This window comes from Panthera pardus, unplaced genomic scaffold (genome assembly GCF_024362965.1).
Source record: "Panthera pardus isolate Hobbes unplaced genomic scaffold, ASM2436296v1 HiC_scaffold_3, whole genome shotgun sequence".
Lineage (NCBI taxonomy): Eukaryota > Metazoa > Chordata > Mammalia > Carnivora > Felidae > Panthera > Panthera pardus.
Window position 1 is genome coordinate 27,304,319 of NW_026526876.1, and position 18,610 is coordinate 27,322,928.

The following is an 18,610-nucleotide window of genomic DNA, read 5'->3' on the forward strand; positions in this document are numbered from 1 at the left end:
GGCAACATTTACAAGGAGTTGCAACTAAAGCTTGTGTCTGTAATCTATAAAGGGCTCAGACTTTAAAAGAGGTAACGGTTATTTACGCAAACACCTGAGATTGAAAAGGTGTATTTAAATGGCGATTTGGCGAACTCAAGTATTTTGACGTGATTTGCAAAACACTTGAGAAGCAAAGCGGACTTGGTTCAGCACGATAGTGAAAAGTAGACGAGGATGATCTTTATCGGTGCTAATGATGGCTAAAAAGTAGGGGCCGAACTTGGTTGAGGCGAGAAACGGTACCGGGTCTGCGCCGGCCATAGCTACTGGCCTAGGCCTGCAACCGCTACAACCGAAACACGGGCGCGCTTCCGTGGGCGTGGCCAGCCGGGCGTCCGCGCACTTCCGTCGCGCCTGCGCAGTTGGCTCCTGGGCTCACGTTTGTGGCCGTTTCCCGGGACCAGCCAGCTAATAGGATACTGCTGTTTAACTCCCGTGGGCGATGCGTTCTGGTGCTGCAGTCAGGGCCTGCCAGAAAGTCTGCAGGTGCCTATTGTCTGGGTTTGGAGGTCGAGTGGATGGGGGGCCGCCTGAGCCTTTGACGGAAGGGAGTAGCTCCTTCGGAGTGCCCCTGCGGTCGCAAGCGGAGCTGCCCCGGGGGAGCGAGCCGACCGAAGTCCCCGAGTCCGGTGAGGGGAGCGAGGAGCTGCTAGAGATCTGTCAGAGAAGGCATTTCTTCAGCGGCAGCAGGCGGCAGCTTAGCCGACATTCTCTTCTGAGCGGGTGCCACCCCGGCTTTGGCCCCTTGGGCATAGAGTTGCGGAAGAACCTGGCGGCAGAATGGTGGTCCTCCGTGGTGGTGTTAAGGGAGCAGGTCTTCCCGGTAGACGCCCTCCACCATGAGCCAGGCCCTTTGCTGCCCGGGGACAGTACCTTCAGGTTAGTTTCAGCAGCAACTCTACGCGAACTCTTGCAAGACAAAGAGCTGAGTAAGGAACAGCTAGTAGCATTTCTTGACAACTTACTAAAAACTTCTGGGAAACTACGGGAGAACCTTCTTCACGGTATGCTTCACGATTTCATGCTTCAAAATAGACGGGGTGGAAAGGCAGTCTTGGTAGATTTCGCGAATTGCAACAGGCCCTGTATTCACGTGGGAAGGAAATTATCTGGTTCTCATCTTTTTGATGTAGTTGGGTATATTCACTTCCTACCATGGAGAAAACTGGTCCATTTGACTGGACAACACTAGAGTTCAATTGAGCAGCTCCAGAATTCGGGCCTAAATTAAATGATGTGAGTCATTTGTTCGACGTTACTAAAACGTTTGTAAATACTTTGTTATCTTTAATTTTACACACAATAGACTAATCAAAAGCTTATTTTTCTAGAGCAAAATGAAAATCCCCCTCCCCCAATTTTTTCTTACAGAAAACTGGTCTACGTTGTTTGAAGTGCCCCTTAAGTGATTTTTGAGTCAGTTAAAAAAATAATAGTACTAATCAAGCTTTATAAATAATTCTTGAGTGAATACACAGAAATTTGTAGGTCACAATTTGCCCTTGGAGTCAAATAGAACATGATAGCGGAGATTCTGAAAAAAGTAAAAAAAAAAAAAATAATAAAATAACAAAAAATAACGGTTCTTTACAGGACAGACTTGCAGCCACAGCTTCTCATCTTTGCAAAATGCTATCCTTGCTATTTTAATTAAGTGGCACTATAAAGTAACTTAAAATAACCCAATGTCCATGGTTGTCTGAAAATTAGTACCCATATTTTAAAGATTTCCCTAATAAAACAAACTGGTGAGTATTTGTGACAGTTCTCATTTGTGCTACTTTAATTATTCCATGTCTTTTTTCTGGGGGAGTTAAATCACTACTTGTTACTATGTCCAAAACACATCAATGTTTTCTTCCCTATTAGAAAATGAAACTTAGCTCGCTTAGATGCCCATTCATCAAAACATCTTTTGATATATCAGACCTTTTCTTTAGCAAATTTAAAACCACTTATTTGCAGAATCCTTTAATTGACTGGTGTTTTTAGCTTAGACTTACCCAGTTTGCTACTTTCTATTCCCAAGGTCCTTGCTTTCTTTATTTCATGTCTGGACAACTTTGGTAGCCTCTACTTATGAATAGCTTTTTAAAATTCTCAGCCATTATGTTTCTGGATATTGTTATTGTCTTTTATGTTTTTGTTTCCAGATATTGTTATTGTTAATTGTCTCTTTCTTCTGTCCTTCTGTGACAAATTGCACGTGTTAAACCTTTTCCCCCATCTTGTCATCAGCTTTCTTGAACACAATCACATTTTAAAGTCTGTGTCTAATGACCGAGATGTATCTGTTTCTAGTGTCTGTATCTCCGGCTTTTGGTCATTGGACTTTTCTCCTGATATTCTCTGTAATTTGTGTATAAGTTGGAGAGAGAAATTGAGATATTGGTGGTGTTTTCTTCTTCCTGGGAGGATTTACTTTTGCTTTTGGCAGGCAGCTATCGTGGGAGCATATCTTCTTAATGCAGTTCAAGATTGAGTTTATTGGAGGCTGGTCTTAAGTGTTTTCATCTTTGCTCCTACACTATAGCTCTTTGAATGTCCCTCATGAAAGGCTGGAGTGTTTACCTTGGCACTTCCTCCTTCAGGAGCCCGGAACTACAATTTTTGTACTTTCCAGTCCCATAACTTGTCAGGAAGTTCTCAGCATTTCAGCTTCTCAGCTCTGCTACTTGAGCATTAGAAAAGCAACAATCACTGTTGGGTTCACCTCTCTGCTCTACCCTTCTCTCCATGTTTTGGACCCACAAGTCTTTACTGCCTTGATAGTCTTTAAACAGATTTTTTTTTTTAATTTTTTCTTAATGTTTATTTATTTTTGAGAGAGACAGAGACAGAATGTGAGTGGGTTATGAGCAGAGAGAGAGGGAGACACAGAAGCAGAAGCAGGCTCCAGGCTCTTGAGCTGTCAGCACAGAGCCCGACGCGGGGCTCGAACTCACGAGCCGTGAGATCATGACCCGAGCCGAAGTCGGATGCTCAACCGACTGAGCCACCCAGGCGCCCCCCAGCTTTTCTTATCAGCAGGCTAGTGTACTATTATCAGAAGTGGAAATTTCAAGTAATTTGAACACAATGCTGTCATTTAGTGGGATGCCATCTCAGTGCATAAAGAACCACAAAGAACTCTTGAATTTAGATTTATTCCAAATAGAAATGTTGGAAATAGAATTCTGAAGCTGTTTCATATATGTTAGATGATAAAGCAAGTAGATGGATAGGTTAAGGTTATTAGGAACCAAGATTTTCGCTGTAAGAAAAAAGAGATACAAATATAATATAAAAGATACAAATATAAAAGAAGGCAAGGATAAACTTTGTAATGTTAAATTTGAATCAGCAATATTATATTAATATTAGTATGACCTCATAATTTTGAAAAACATTTCTTAACTTTCTTCATTTTGAAAGGACCTAGAAGTGATGACAATAGCAATAAACACAACTAGTACCCAGACTTTGATTTTTAAAATGAACCAGTGCTTGGAGAAATGGCTAATCCCAGATCTGGGGCAGGGAAAGTACAAAGTGAGTTTGAGACATTTTATGGTGCTAGAAAGCAAAGAATTACTTGAAGACTAGTAGAGTTATATCACAAGGACACAGATAATGGCTTGAAGGAGAATCCAGGTGAATATTAATTAGTAATAGTAATAGATTATAACACATTAAAAATAGAAATTTATAGTGTTAATCAAAAAAGAAATAGTTGAGACTGCCGGTAGGGGAAAGGGATGGAAAAACATTGTTTTTACAGAAGCTATGAAATAAATGTAGAAGGAAAGACAGAAAAGTCACCTTTTAATGATTTTGCAATCCCCAGTATAATGATTCAAGCAGGATCATGAATGGATTCTAAAATGTTGGGTGGAAGTTTGTTGAGCAGGATGTTGTTGGGGAATGGATATTACTACCTGATCAGGTAATCAAATTTGGTTTCATTAATATGGGATAATCTGAAATTATGTTCCTCCTGTTAAAATGCAAGAAGACCTACATATCAACTATGTAGTATTTAGTTCTGTTAAAAATGATTTACTCCAATTAATGAAACAATTAGCCAGATCTTGAGTATGACTGTCCTGGACTCCAGTCAAGTTAATGTCATTAAAAGCAAAGTTAGAGAAGGAGGGAGGAGCAAGGGGACATGTTCTAGATTAAAATAGATTAAAGAGACCTGGTAAAAATGCAGAGCAGGAACCACAGCAATAAATGACATTTTGGGTGACAATTGGAGAAAATAAAATATTGACCATGTGTTAGATGAAATTGTGGTATTACGATTAATTTTATGGTGCAGTAATGATAGAGAATAATTTCAGGAGCCACATGCTGAAATGTTTCGGGGTGAACAAGAAAACATGGCAGAATGTTGACAGTTGGTGTGTCTAGCTGAAGAGTTTACAGATATTTATTGTACTATACTTTCAACTTTCTTATTGATTTGAAAATCAAGAAGTTGTGGGGAAACCCCCTAAAACTAAGTGGTAATCAATTAAGATCTGCCTCAATAGTTCCATGCTACTTGTACCGCTTTGCTGGCATTATTATATTGTTAACTTGTTTATAAACTGACCCTTATGACTTGGGGATATGGAATAGATTGATATGATGATGAATTTATCTTTTGACAGGTGCGTTGGAGCACTATGTTAATTGCCTGGATCTGGTAAACAGGAGGCTGCCTTATGGCCTTGCTCAGATTGGAGTGTGTTTTCATCCTGTTTCTGATACTAAGCAGACACCTGATGGTGTTAAAAGGTACAAAAAAATAACAAATGACATGGCCTTGTATTTAAGTAGTCAAGAACCAGTCACTCTCCCTTTGATCCAGATAGATTATGTAATTTCCAAGTAAGTAACTCTGATATTTCTGATATCCAAAGAATCGGTGAGAAGACTGAGGCTTCACTGGTTTGGTTTACTTCAGCAAGAACTGCAGGCCAGTGGCTTGATTTCTGGTTACGTCATCGACTCCTGTGGTGGAGAAAGGTACCGTTAATTTAATAGTTAATAGGTAGAGTGTCTTAGTGTGTCAGAGATGATATTTCTCTACGATAAAATATTTTATTTGGTGTAGCTACGTTATGCTTGTAAGAGCTATAACGAATAGATAAATGCAAGTAAAACCTCTTTGTAATGATTTTCATTGTCGCATATAAAAAGTTTCTTTGGTAAAGATACCTGTTGATGTCTGTCTTGCTCAGAAGCTTTTGTTGAGTAAGCATTTGCATTCGAGATAGAGTTCAAGTCCCTCACTTGGCATTCCTGGCTGCTGTAGAGTTTGACCCTTGCACACCCTACAGCCCCAACTTTTGTACCCTGCCTCCATGAACTCTGTATTTGTCAAAATGGTTCTGTAATTTATAATTAAGTTTTAGTACCTGCTGAAGGGAAAACAGTTGAAGTAAGCATGTGTGGCTCACCATTGTCTTATCTCTCTCCAATTCTTAAAATCCCAAACACCCACTAAACTGAGTGGAATAATTACAAATAATCACACTCTTCACAAAGGATAAGAATGGTGAGTATACACTTTCTTCTTTACCCCACTTAGTTTACGGTCACCTTCCCCTCTTACTAACTGACCTCAGAAAGGTTACATAGCTCCAACAGTTTTTCTCTGTAGTTCTTTCAAACTAAAAACAATATTTTTAGCAATATATTCACTCATTTAACTAAACTTCATAATTTTTATTTGGAATCTGACCAATTTCATTCAGTTCCTGCATAGAAAGTCTCAGGCAGCTTTCCTTTTTTTTTTTTTTTTTTTTTTTAATGTTTATTTTAACTTATTTTGAGAGAGTGAGAGCACAGGGGAGGGGCAGAGAGAGGGGGTGAGAGAATCCCAAGCAGGCTCTGCTCTCTCAATGCAGAGCCCAATGCAGGGCTCAAAACCACACAAACCATGAGATCATGACCTGAGCTGAAATCAAAAGTTGACACTTACCTGACTGAGCCACCCAGGTGCCCCACAACTTTTCTTATTTAAAAATTTTTTTTTTTTAAGAGACAGAGCATGAGTGGGGGAGGGGCAGGGGCAGGGACACAATATGAAGCAGGCTGTAGGCTCTGAGCTGTCAGCACAGAGCTGGACACAGGGTTAGAACTCAGGAACTGCGGGATGATGACCTGAGCCGAAGTTGGACGCTTAACTGATTGAGCCGCCCAGGCGCCCCTCAACTTTACTTTTTAACATTTATTTTAACAAGTTAATAAAACAAGTTTCTTTTCTAGTTTGCCAAGAGTCCATCTAACTTCAGCAGCAGTGATTGTCAGGACGAAGAGGGACGAAAAGGAAATAAACTTTACTACAATTTTCCATGGGGAAAGGAGCCAATCGAGACCCTGTGGAATCTAGGAGACCATGAACTTTTAAACATGTGTCCTGGAAATGAGTCTCAATTACACGTATGTTTTATATTAAGCTCCTGTATATTTTTTACCCAGGTTCTCTAACTGATCTTTTTTTTTTAAGTTTATTGATTTATTTTGAGACAGAGACAGAATGCAAGCAGGGAAGGGGCAGAGAGGGAGGGAAAGAGAGAGAATCCCAAACAGGCTCTGCACTGTCAGCACAGAGCCCGATGTGGGGCTGGAACTAACAAACCATGAGATCATGACCTGAGCCAAAATCAAGAGTCAGCCAACTTAACAACGAGCCACCTAGGCACCCCTAACTGATCGCTTCTGAAACCATTTGAGAATAAATTGTAGACATGGGGCCCCATGACCTCTTAATACTACAGTATATATGTCTGAAATGCAAGGACACTCACCTACTTAACCACAACACAGCTGTCAAAATCTGGAATGTAATGATAATCTAATTATTACCATCCAATCCACTTAATCCTTCAAATGTTGTCCTAATGATGTCCTTCATAGGTCCAATATCCAATCTAGGATTTCATGTAGTTGTCATGTCTCTTTAGTTTCCTTCAGATGAACAGTTCCTTTTATCTTTGATGACCTTGACATTATTTTTAAAGATTTTATTTTTAAGTAATTGCTACACCCAATGTGGGCTTGAAATTACAGCCAAGAGATTAAGAGTCGCATGCTCTACTGACCGAGCCAGTCAGACGCCCCATGACTTTGACATTTTTGAAGAGTATATGTCTTTGCAGTTACTTTGTAGAATGTCCCTCAATTTGAATTTCTCTCATGTTTCCTTATGATTTATGTGTTTTTGCTAGGAATACCACAGAAATGGTGCTGCCCTCTCAGTGTATCATATCACAAGGCAAATGATAATCAGATTTTTTACTGTGGATGTTAACTTTTATCTCTTGGTTGCAATCGTGCTACCAGGTTTCTCCAATATGAAGTTGACAAATACTTTGTACTTAGTAATTAATGAGCAATTAATATGTCTTTTGTGGGCAGACAGTTTAAGACTATGTCAATAACCTGTTTCTCACCGCATTTTGACCTACCAGTTGGAGCATGTGTTGATGTTTCTTGTGTAAATCAGTGGTTACTATGAGGGTTGCTAAATGGTGTCATTTATTATAATTATTAATTGTATTGCTCTATTAGATTTGTTTTTCAACAGTATACTGTGGGGTAGAGTTTTCTCCCCCTTTCTGTAAATATGGACTTACCCATTCCAGTTTCTCTCAGAGGGTTATAATCTGTTACTAGCATTATTTATTTTGATGCTGAAATTGCCCTAGACTTGGCCAGGGTCCTTTTGACATACCTCTATCATTCTCTGAGCATTTCCTTACTTTTTGTAGCAACAAGTTGTACCAGGATCATCTTGTTTCTTGGCCTAGCTGTGGAGTCAGCCATTTCTCCAAGGAACCTTAATTCTTATTAGAGGAAAATGTATTTAAAAACTGAGATTTTGCTACAAGATGTACTCCTTGCAAGTGGGTATCATTGCTTCTGGGCCCTTTCTGTGGACCCAGCTAAGAAATATTTGTAGGCGATTCTGTACATACATGTTTACACACTCACCTCTATATTTGTGTCTGTATTTACCTGGTAAAAACTAGGAGTGCACACCAGTTCTTCAAGTTCTAGTCTAGTGTCACAGGGTTTATTCTAGCTTCACCTCTTTCCAAATTTATAATTCTCTTCTCTGACAGTGAGAAACCTGGCTCCCAGTATCTTCAGTTACTGATTTTTCATTTCTTGTATGTAACCAAAGTCCCTACCATTGTTATACAAAGATCAGCCCTGATACATCCCTCTTCCCACCCCATCAGACACTCTAGGTGAGTGTTTGAAGCAGGGGAAGGAACAAGGAAGAAAGACTAAAGAACTTGACTGTAGATATACTGTTGCCCGCTCCCTTTACAACCCCCATCACTAGGTGCTCTGGTGAGAATATAGAGAAGGAGGATTAGTTAGAAAGCCTGGCTTTGGGCCTCAGTGTCCCCTTCTTTACCAGTCACACTGGCTAGAAGTTGGGCCCTGGATCTCTCCCAGTTGGATACACTAGCCAGCTGACCAAAAACTGAGCCCTGGCCACAGAAGAAAGGTGCTTCATTTACATCCTAAAAGGAACAAAGTTTTCAAAATTTAAACAGGTGATATAGTTTTCTTAGAGAAGGAACCTTGCTTTTCCATCACACAGGGTTCTTTATAAATGTCTATAATATTTTTCAAGGTACCCATGGATACAAAGTTTTAGAAGCCACATGGATGGATAGAATTGTGGCTGAGCCCTCTTATATGCTGACCCAGTCTTTCATTTAATTTTTTTAAAGTTTATTTATTTTGAGGAGGGGAGGGGCAGAGAGAAAGAGAATCCCAAGCAGACTTTGCATTGTCAGCACAGAGCCTGATATGGGGCTTGATCTATGAGATCATGACCTGAGCAGAAATCAAGGCTGGGATGCTCAACAGACTGAGCCAGCCAGGCACGCCCACGCTGACCCTTTCTTTAAGTTTATTTATTTTGAGAAAGAGAGGGCGGTGGGGGTTGAGAAGGGGCAGAGAAAGAGGGAGCGAGAAAGAATCCCAAGCAGGCTCTGCACTGTCAGCACAGAACCTGACGTGGGGCTTGAACCCACAAACCATGAGATCATGACCTGAGCTGAAACCAAGAGTCAGATGCTTAACCGACTGAGGCACCCAAATGCCTCTATGCTGACCCATTTTTGAGCTGTTGCAGATTTGAATGTTTAGATTTTCTGATTGGCAACGGGTGGAGTTTTTATGTGCTATTTGGTGACTAATAGAGTCTTCTCGTTGTTGAATATTTTCCCATAGCACCAACAACACCATCACATTTCATTTGGGGATATTCAGCACTCTTATGAAACCTGGTTAGCATAGTCATAGTTAAATAATCATTATTATAGTTAAAAACCAATCAGTCTTGTGACTAGGAATTTAATGTTTTTAGGTCTTTTTTTTTTTTTTTTTTTTTTTTTTAAACGTAATCGCTACACCTAGTACGGGCCTTGAACTCAGATCAAGGGTGGCATGCTCTTCTGACTGAGGCAGCCAGGGCCCCAGTCTTATCACTAGAAATTTGAAGATAATCTCTTTGTTATGGCTATTAGTCTCTTAATTTTTGTTCATTTTTTCACTATCTCCATGAAAAATTTTCCATACTCACCGTTAAATTGTTGCCCTTCCATTTCCATGGTTCTCAAAATTGCTCATCATTAGTTGAACATGTTATAAAATAATAAGTAGAATTTCTGCTATTTAGTATGTTTTTTTGAAAGGCTTTTTTGAAAGGCTTCTTGGGCCTTCTTGGTGTTTGTTTTTAGTAAATTTTACAGTTAACATCTAAGTACAGTCTTGGAGGGATTTTTTTTTGAGAATCGTGAAGTAGATCAGCAACGTCTGAAGAACAAAGTGAGTATAGAAAGAAGTTTATTCTGGATGGTATAAGAAATCAGATATTCTAGCTAAGAAGAGTTACCATTGGATACCTTGGCATCCTTGGATATCCAGTTATCAAAGAATTAGAAAACATTACCTGCATCTTGTTGGCTCAGTCAGTAGAGCATGTGACTCTTGATCTCGGGGTTGTGAGTTTAAGTCCCACGTTGGGTATAGAGATTACTTAAAATCTTTGGGGCATCTGGGTGGCTCAGTTGGTTGAGCGTCTGACTTCAGCTCAGGTCATGATCTGGCAGTTTGTGAGTTCAAGCCCCCTGTCGAGCTCTGTGCTGACAGCTCAGAGCCAGGACCCTGCTTCGGATTCTGTGTTTCCCTCTTTCTCTGCTCCTCCTCGGCTTGCTCTCTGTCTCTCACTCTCTCTCAAAAATAAATAAACTTTAAAAAATAACAATAAAAATAAAATCTTCATTAAAAAAGGAAAACATTAAAGCCTTCCTAATACTTAAACACAATTTAGTCTTTTTTTAATTCAAATGGCACCACAGAAGCTTGCAGTGCCTCAAGAGTTATATTAAGTATCATATCTATAAATGTGTACAAGATGTCAATTAATAGAGTTATAATAGAATCCCAGATTTCAGGAAGTTTACTGCCTTTTGAGAACAAATTTACATTAATCTTTACGGTACCATATGCCATAAAAATGGGTTTAAAATGTCAGTACATATATGTATTAGTGAAAACTATGCTTGATCATGGATAGTAGAAGTTGAGGATTGACAAATTTTTTAAGTATCAGAATTACATGAATGTTCAGATGACAGTGATAACAGTAAAAAAAAGAATGAAGGTAGAACTGTTTATATGCAGAACCTTTTTAATTTTTAGAATTGACATTTTAAAAATTTTGAGATGGTTGTTTATCAGCTTAAAAGGAAGGAAAGAGGGGTACCTGGCTGGCTCATTTGGTTAAGCGTCCGACTTCAGCTCAGGTCATGATCTCACAGTTCGTTGGTTCAAGGTCCACATTGGGCTCTGTGCTGACAGCTCAGAGCCTGGAGCCTGCTTTGGATTCTGTGTCTCCCTCTCTTTCTGCCCCTCCGCTGCTCATGCTCTGTCTCTCTGTCTCTCAAAAACAAATAAACATTAAAAAAAATTTTTTTAATAAAAGGAAGGAAATAATTGGTCTCTTATCAGTATCTGATTTATATCCTGCATTATGGTATATTTTACATTCTTAATTGTAGCCTTAAAGTAATAACCCCAATGCAGGTTTTCAAAAGATGTTTGCTTCTTATAAGAACTTTACATTTACATAGATTATACTCCAAACCCCTATCCCTAAGTGTACCAATTGTTTTTTTCTCTAAGGGCCCTTCTGAACTTTATTGTAATATTATAATCTGTATTATAACACTCATGTAGGGAGCACTGGAAAAGTAGTGATGTTGGGGTCCCACTCTTGTCCAGGTAGTTGAGAACCTCTGGGAGTGGGGCCCAACACAATACCTTTACATTTTATTCATTTATTTATTTTTAATGGGGTTTGTTTGTTTTTTGTTTTTGTTTTTGTTTTTGTTTTTTTTTGAGAGAAAAACAGAACAGAGGAGCTGAAGCAGGCTCTGTGCTGCCAGCAGCAAGCCCTTTTGGGGCTAGAACTCACAAACTGTGAGATCATGACCTCAGCCGAAGTCAGATGTTCAACCGAGTCACCCAGGTGCCCCAAAACCTTTTACATTTTATAATTCAGGGCAGTTTTATGGGGCCCCTGGATGGCTCAGTTTTGAGCCCCACATTGGGCTCTGTGCTGACAGCTTAGAGCCTGGAGCCTGCTTCAGATTCTGTGTCTCCCCCCGCCCCCCCCCCCCCCCCCAGCCTGCTGCCCCTGTCCTGCTCATGCTCTGTTTCTCAAAAATAAATAAACATTAAAAAAAATTTTTTTTTTAATTCAAGACAGTTCTAATACATAGTCAATTGAGACTTAATGATCTAATCTAAATCCTAATCTCCCTGAAAGCAGGAAATGTGTCATAACCATCTTTGTGGGTCCAGTGACTAGTATAGGCCTGGCCCAGAGTAGATACTTTCTTAAATGAATTTGTAAGTTTGTGTTCTGATTCTCTAAGTCTATAGTTTTAAGAGATAGCTCTGCTAAGTGATACTTTATTTTTGTTCTACTTTTCTATGAAGGGCCGAGATGGACGAAAAAATGTGGTTCCTTACGTTTTATCTGTTAGTGGAAATCTAGACCGAGGCATGCTGGCTTATCTCTACGATTCTTTCCAGCTAACAGAGAGCTCCTTTACAAGAAAGAAGAATCTTCATAGAAAGGTGCTTTTAATATTTCAGAGATAAACTTGGGAAACTAGAAGCATATGTTTTTTTCACTCATGTTATTAGTATACTTGGTTTCTAACACAAACTGTGAATAATAAATTTCTTTTAGTGCAAGTTATTTTACTGGTTTTCAGATTTTTAGAATCTGGCCACAGGAATAATAAGCAGGCTCTCACAGAATAGAACAAGGCATTCCTATTGGGTAATCCCAGAGGCATTTCTGTTTGATCCTGGCAGACAGGGAGACAGAAATCTCTGATTCTTAGCTCCTGAGCCTTTCCCTCAGGTGGCTTCCATTTGTATCAGAGTGTTAAGTAGGATTATGTCACACTAGTAAGACTTGTGGTATTGACCTTACTGCTTCTAGTCCCCAAGTGGCTATTGAGTAGATCATAAGAGCTAGCTATGGGCCTGGATAAAGGACATTTTTAAGGGCTCAAAATCAAGAGAGAGGAGGAAAGAAAGTAAATGACTAATGGAGCAAGATTTTGGAAGAAACATGAGGAGTCAAGGCAGGATCAAGAACACAAGTGGGAGGGATTGGTCTTGAAAAGGAATTATTTGAAAAAGCAGGGAGGAGAGAAATGATTGTATAGATAGAAATAGGCTACCAGGGCTGGTTAGCCTTTGAAGGAAGTTTTCCTCATACCCTCTATTTTCTTAGGGAATTAGAAGGCAGGATTATTAACTTAAACTGGGGAGGAGTACGGTTTAATTGGCAAGAATTTAGAGTATTCATATCCCCCTTGAATGCAAAAGGGAGCTGCCCCAAATCAATTTCAACATGTTGGGTACTCAGCTGGGACTGGAAACTGAATTTGTCCTACCACGCTGCAGAGCTAAGTGATTTATTATGCAGTGTTCATTTAGCCTGATAGGCCCCTAAAGTTAGATTATAGAATTAATTGTTCGGGGGCTGGGATTTATAGGATGTATAGCAAACAAGGGGGATCCGTTCCTTCTCTCATATCCCACATCCAAACCGTCAGCAAAAACCGTCGGACTCTGTCTTCAAAATATATCCTGTGTCTGACCATTTCTTACCACCAACTGCTTCCGCTCTGATCTAAGCCACCACCATCCCCTCCCTCTGGCACTGAATGACCCTTTTCAAAGGTACGTGTTCCTTTGCCCGGCTGCTCAGAATATTCCGCTAAACTCCTCCGCTCACTCAGATGAAAAGGCAAAGCCTCCCAAGTGTTTCACAAAACCCTTCGCTTTTGACCTCACACGCCTGCTCCAGCAGCACAGACCTCCTTGCTGTTCCTGGGACATGCAGGTCACGCTTCCATTTGGCTGGGATGCGCCTCCTCCAGGACCCACTTGCACCTCTCAAGTCTGCCCCAGTGTCACCTCAGAGAGAAGAACTTCTCTTACTACCTTATTTAAAATTGCAGCGGTGCCTGGGTGGCTCAGTCAGTCAAGCACCCGACCTTTGATTCTGGCTCAGGTCGTGATCTCCCACGTCACAGTTCGTGAGTTTGAGCCCCATGTTGGGCTCTCTGCTCATGACGTGGAGCCGGCTTGGGATTCTGTCCCCCTCTCTCTCTGCCCCTTCTCCGCTCATGTGCGTGCACCCTCGCAAAAAAAAAAAAATAAAGTTAAACTAAAAAAAATTGCAAACAGCCTCTCCAAACCACCACTCACCAGCACTTCCTGTCTCCTCCCATACCACCTTCAAATATATGATTTACTTGTTTATTATCTGTCTATCCCCTCCATGAGGGGCAGGGAGTTTTGTCCCCAGTACGTAGAACTGTTTCTGGCACTAAGTAGCTGTTCAATATTTGTTGAGTGGATGGATGAATAAGAAAAGTGGTAAGTTTTGGCAAAAGAAGAGTCCAAACAATAAGCCACATGGCTCTGGCTGGGTAGGGAAGGCAGTGATGCCAGGAAGGGGCATTTTGATTGAGGGAAAATAGAGTTGTCAGAAAATGGGAGAGTAGCAAGTGAGCTTATTTCTGCAGAACGTTTAAGTGGGGAAGTCAATGAGCACCTGGATATAGCCAGCTAAGTACATCATTACATGATTTTTTTCTGACCTCAGCTAGCTTCCGTTTTCATACAAGATTGTACTGTTTAAGAAGCTCTATGTTTGTTAGTGCTTGTGTTATGTTTAAACAAGGTGTGCTGTCCTTTCCCCCCCCCCCCCTCTTTAAATTGCTTTTAGGTACTTAAACTTCACCCTTGTTTAGCCCCTGTTAAGGTTGCTTTGGATGTGGGAAGAGGCCCAACAGTGGAATTAAGACAGGTGGGTTAAATGAGTTTTAATGTCATGATTTTAATTATTACCATTATTTCAAACAAATGGGTAGCTTGCCATTTAAAATTTTTGATTTGTTTGATTTTTTAAATTAATATTTTTTTATTTGAGAGAGAGAGAGGAAGTGGGGTAGAGGGGCAGTGGGAGACAGAGAATTCCAAGCCCTGGGGATAGATACCATGACCCTGGGATCGTGACCTAAACTGAAATCCAGAATTGGACACTCAGCTGACTGAGCCACCCAGGCATCCCTCATTGGCTTCTTAAAAAATTTAATTAAATGGCTATGGATAAATTCTGTGGTTAATTATGGATAATTGGAACTATAGTATATAAAAGAAGCTGCATACAGTTCAGTGGATTTTACTGTTAAGTCATGCTTAGTGATAGTTGCATTTTTTAAATGAGTGTGCATAGTTTTGGTAATCCAAATATTTGTACAGATGTCTAGTGAGTTATTTCTTGCCTACTTACAATTTTAACGTAACACTTTTGATACCTGTTGATATAAACACAAGTTCTAGATCTGTAATCTTGTTTTGGTTTCTCTAATCTATCTAGCCTAATGAAATACTCTTGAGAAAAGCCAGGAGGGTGGTTTTAGTTTCTTTTAAGACCCCCCTTTACAGTGATGCTGGGTCCTGGGTGACTCAGACCCATCTAGCAACTGAGTGAGGACCCTAGCAAGATTCACCCAGCTTTTTTCTTCAGGGTCCTGTGGAGAGGTCTTGAGGGGAGGGGCAGGTAGTGCACACAGAGAAAAGGAAGGTAATGGTTTAACTTCCACTTTTCCCCCTGGGGTCATGGCGGACTCCCCAGCACCCTTGTAGGTAGAAGTTCCTTGGGGTTTTTTGCTTGAAGGACAAAAAAGAACTCTGCTCCTTAAATATTTGTCATTGTAATTGCAGGCCTTGTTTTGTTTTGGTTTTCTTTACGTGTAAGAATATAATAGTATTGTGTCCCGTGGGTGTTTTTAATTTACCAAAAGGGAGCATGTTGTATATCTTACTCTGTTTCTAACTTTTTTCCCTCAGCAGTATGACAGAAGTTTCTGGGCTATGCAAGGGTTTTTTGCCGGTTATATACATGAAGATGGGATTACTGGATAAAATGGATATGAATCCTTAATTTCACTATGTCAGTGAGATTGTCTCCATATCGGCTGCATGGTGTATTTGTATTCTCACTCATGGTGTGGGGATTGTCATTATCCCATGTCTTCAGCACCTAATCATGCTTAGAGCCATTTCTCTTCTACCTTCCAAAAGAGCAAAAATTTTTTAAGTTTATATATAGCGGGGGGTGGGGGGCAGAGAGAGAGGGAGAGAGAGAATCCCAAGCAGGCTCTGCACTGTCAGCACAGAGCCTGATGTGGGGACTGATGCCACGAACCACGAGATCATGACCTGAGCCGAAATCAAGAGTCGAACATCCAACCTAATGAGCCAGCCAGGTGCCCCAAAAGAGCAAATTGTTTGCTGTCAACCACTAACCTGTTAAAATCCACAATTATGTTTACCTTTCTCTGTTAACTTCTTACTTCGATTTATTAATATTTATATTCTCACCTATCCCCAAAATATCAAGTACCTTAACACCCACCTACTTAGTTACGGTCTTTCCCTCGGAACTTGTTAGAAATGCAGATTCTTGGTCTTCGCGGCAGAGCTGCTGAATCAGAAACTCTGGTGATGCCACATGTGTTTGACAAACCCTCCAGGGGATTCTAATGCTAGCTGAAGTTTGAGAAACAGTACTGTCGCTCAGGCACTCCCTCCACACTCCCCAGTTCGAGATGGTCAACCTCCCCACCAGGGACATTTGGTGTTGTCTAGAGACAGCTTTGGTTGTCAGTTGTGGGGAGAGGAGTGCTAGAGGTATCTCGTGGAGGCCAGGGATGCTGCTAAGTATCCTGCGTCAGCATTCAGAGGGGGAGAAACCCTTCTCCAGATTGTTAAGGATGTTTAAAGTTTTTGCTCTGTTTTGCTTCACCATTGCTTGTTAAGAAAACTGTTTATTATGTAAATTATGTAATATTACCCCTTACTATTTCTGTATTTCCAGTCAGGCTTTTGTGTACAGCGTCCCACCAAAATCAGTCATTCTGTCCTGGAAACGTTTTCTTTAGTTGGCTTCAGGAACACTGTTGTCCCCGTTTTCATCATGTTCGTCTGACTACTTCTCCCTTGTTTCCTCTCTGCCTGACATGGTTGTACAACCCTGGGGCTCAGTGCCCTGCTCTCAGATGAGTTCACAGCACAGCGCTTTGGACTGTTTTTTCTCCAACAGAATCTGCTTTGGTTTTGTTAGTGTTTTGAATGATAACGATGATGACAAAAATTCTTGTATTTGGTATAAAATTTTCTCTCAGAGAATATTTGCATTTAGTATTCAGCTTTGCAGTGCTTAATTTCTTCATTTCCAGAGGAAGTATGCAGCTTATAAGTATATAGTATGTGAATTGTGAACACTATTATCACATAACTAAAAGAATTTATGCCCATTTTAAACACTGGAAAAGGTGATTAGTGGTTTCATGAAAACAGGGTAATCATCCTAGTTACTTTTACTTCCTTCATATTTGAATTTTATGTATTTTTTCTCAGGTTTGTCAAGGACTATTTAGTGAATTACTAGAAAATGGTATTTCTGTGTGGCCTGGTTATTTGGAAACTGTGCACTCCTCACTGGAACAACTTTATTCAAAGTAAGAATTGTCTTTTTTTTTTTTTTTTTCCCAACATTTATTTATTTTTGAGAGAGTGAGAGAAAGAGAGAGAGAAACAGAGCGTGAGCAGGGGAGGGGCAGAGAGAGAGGGAAACACAGAATCTGAAGCAGGCTTCAGGCTCTGAGCTGTCAGCACAGAGGCCAACATGGGGCTCAGACTCATAAACTGCTAGATCATGACCAGAGCCAAAGTTGCACGCTTAACCGACTGAGCCACCCATGCACCCCAAGAATTGTTTGTGTTCAGAGTTTTTGATCCTGTGATGTTTCTTTATGAGTAACAGAAATCTCTTCTAAATATCCTTCTAAATATCTATCTATTTATATCTACATAAAATTATTCCTAACTCTCCCATTTATAGAACCATGTGCCCCTAGTTAATTGCCATAGCAGGAACAGTATTCATCAGGTATATCTGAGCACATACTATGTGCAGCTTTAAGACTTAATGTCATGGACTGTGTGTACCCGAGTTTATCATTTTATCAAGGATGCATTTATGTGTATTGGACACATTTATTGAATTAGGACTGAGGGAACATGAGTGGAGTGCCTTTTCCTTGCTTGTGTTGTGGTTCATTCTGAGGCTGAGTGGAAGATAATTCCATCCCAGACAAAGGACAGAGGACTGGTTTCAGTGATCAGCACCTCTGTTCACCCAGTTGATCCAGACACATTCCTGGATTTATCGTCCTTAACTCTTTCCTCTTCCTTACTTTTCACCTCCAGTTCATCACTACATGCCAGCCTGCTTCCTGAATAGTATCTTGGACCCATCTCTCGATCCTTAGTTCACTGCCCAAGTTAAAGTCAACAGTGTCTTCTGGCTGGTTCTTGCAGTAATCTCCTGATCTTTTTTTTTTTTTTTTAATTTTTTTATGTTTATTTTTTGAGAGAGAGAGCATGAGTTGGGGAGGGGCAGAGAGAGAGGGAGACACAGAATCCAAAGCAGGCTCTAGGCTCTGAGCTATTGGCACAGAGCCTGACACAGGGCTTGAACTCACAAACCACAAGATCATGACCTGAGCTCAAGTCGGACCCTTAACTCAGGCGCCCCTCCTGATTGATCTTCTGTCTCTAGTCTTACCCCCTGCTATTTCATTAACTTCTCTTTTTCAAATAATCCATTCTTCCCTCCTTTGGGTTTATTTTGTTATCTTAATAACTTTTTGTGTTGACTATCTTTTGGGTGAAAAGTTGGGAAGCTTTATGTTTTTCTCTTCAGTTCTCTAGCAACTTGTTAAAATACGCCTTTCAGATGATGTCAGAGGAAAAACAGGTTTCTATAGATAAAGCAAGTAATGGTTTCACTGTATGTAAAACTGAAAGGTGCTGCTTGAACCTGCCAGTCCTGTGAGTTCTAAAATCTTATCCTTTGTGTCATTAGAGGATAATTGAATATTATCAAGTTACAGTTGTTTTTGAA

At 40.3% G+C, this 18,610-nt stretch overlaps 1 protein-coding gene across 8 annotated transcripts in view; it reads left to right on the plus strand.

Annotated features, from left to right (window-relative positions):
• The first annotated feature begins 22 nt into the window (after positions 1-22).
• The window catches only part of POLG2 (DNA polymerase gamma 2, accessory subunit), a 29,075-nt gene continuing 10,487 nt past the window's right edge, over positions 23-18,610 (plus strand). For 2 of the 8 annotated variants that reach the window (XM_019466519.2, XM_019466524.2), the window contains exons 1-7: positions 27-1,046; positions 4,680-4,806; positions 4,932-5,037; positions 6,283-6,456; positions 12,046-12,186; positions 14,363-14,443; positions 17,062-17,162. In XM_019466519.2, coding sequence (XP_019322064.1) covers positions 485-1,046; positions 4,680-4,806; positions 4,932-5,037; positions 6,283-6,456; positions 12,046-12,186; positions 14,363-14,443; positions 17,062-17,162 — 1,292 coding nt within the window. In that variant the 5' untranslated portion in view covers positions 27-484. Of the gene's footprint in view, positions 1,047-4,679; positions 4,807-4,931; positions 5,038-6,282; positions 6,457-12,045; positions 12,187-14,362; positions 14,444-17,061; positions 17,163-18,610 lie in introns of all 8 variants that reach the window. The other 6 variants (XM_019466520.2, XM_019466521.2, XM_019466523.2 and 3 more) reach the window with 6 other exon arrangements.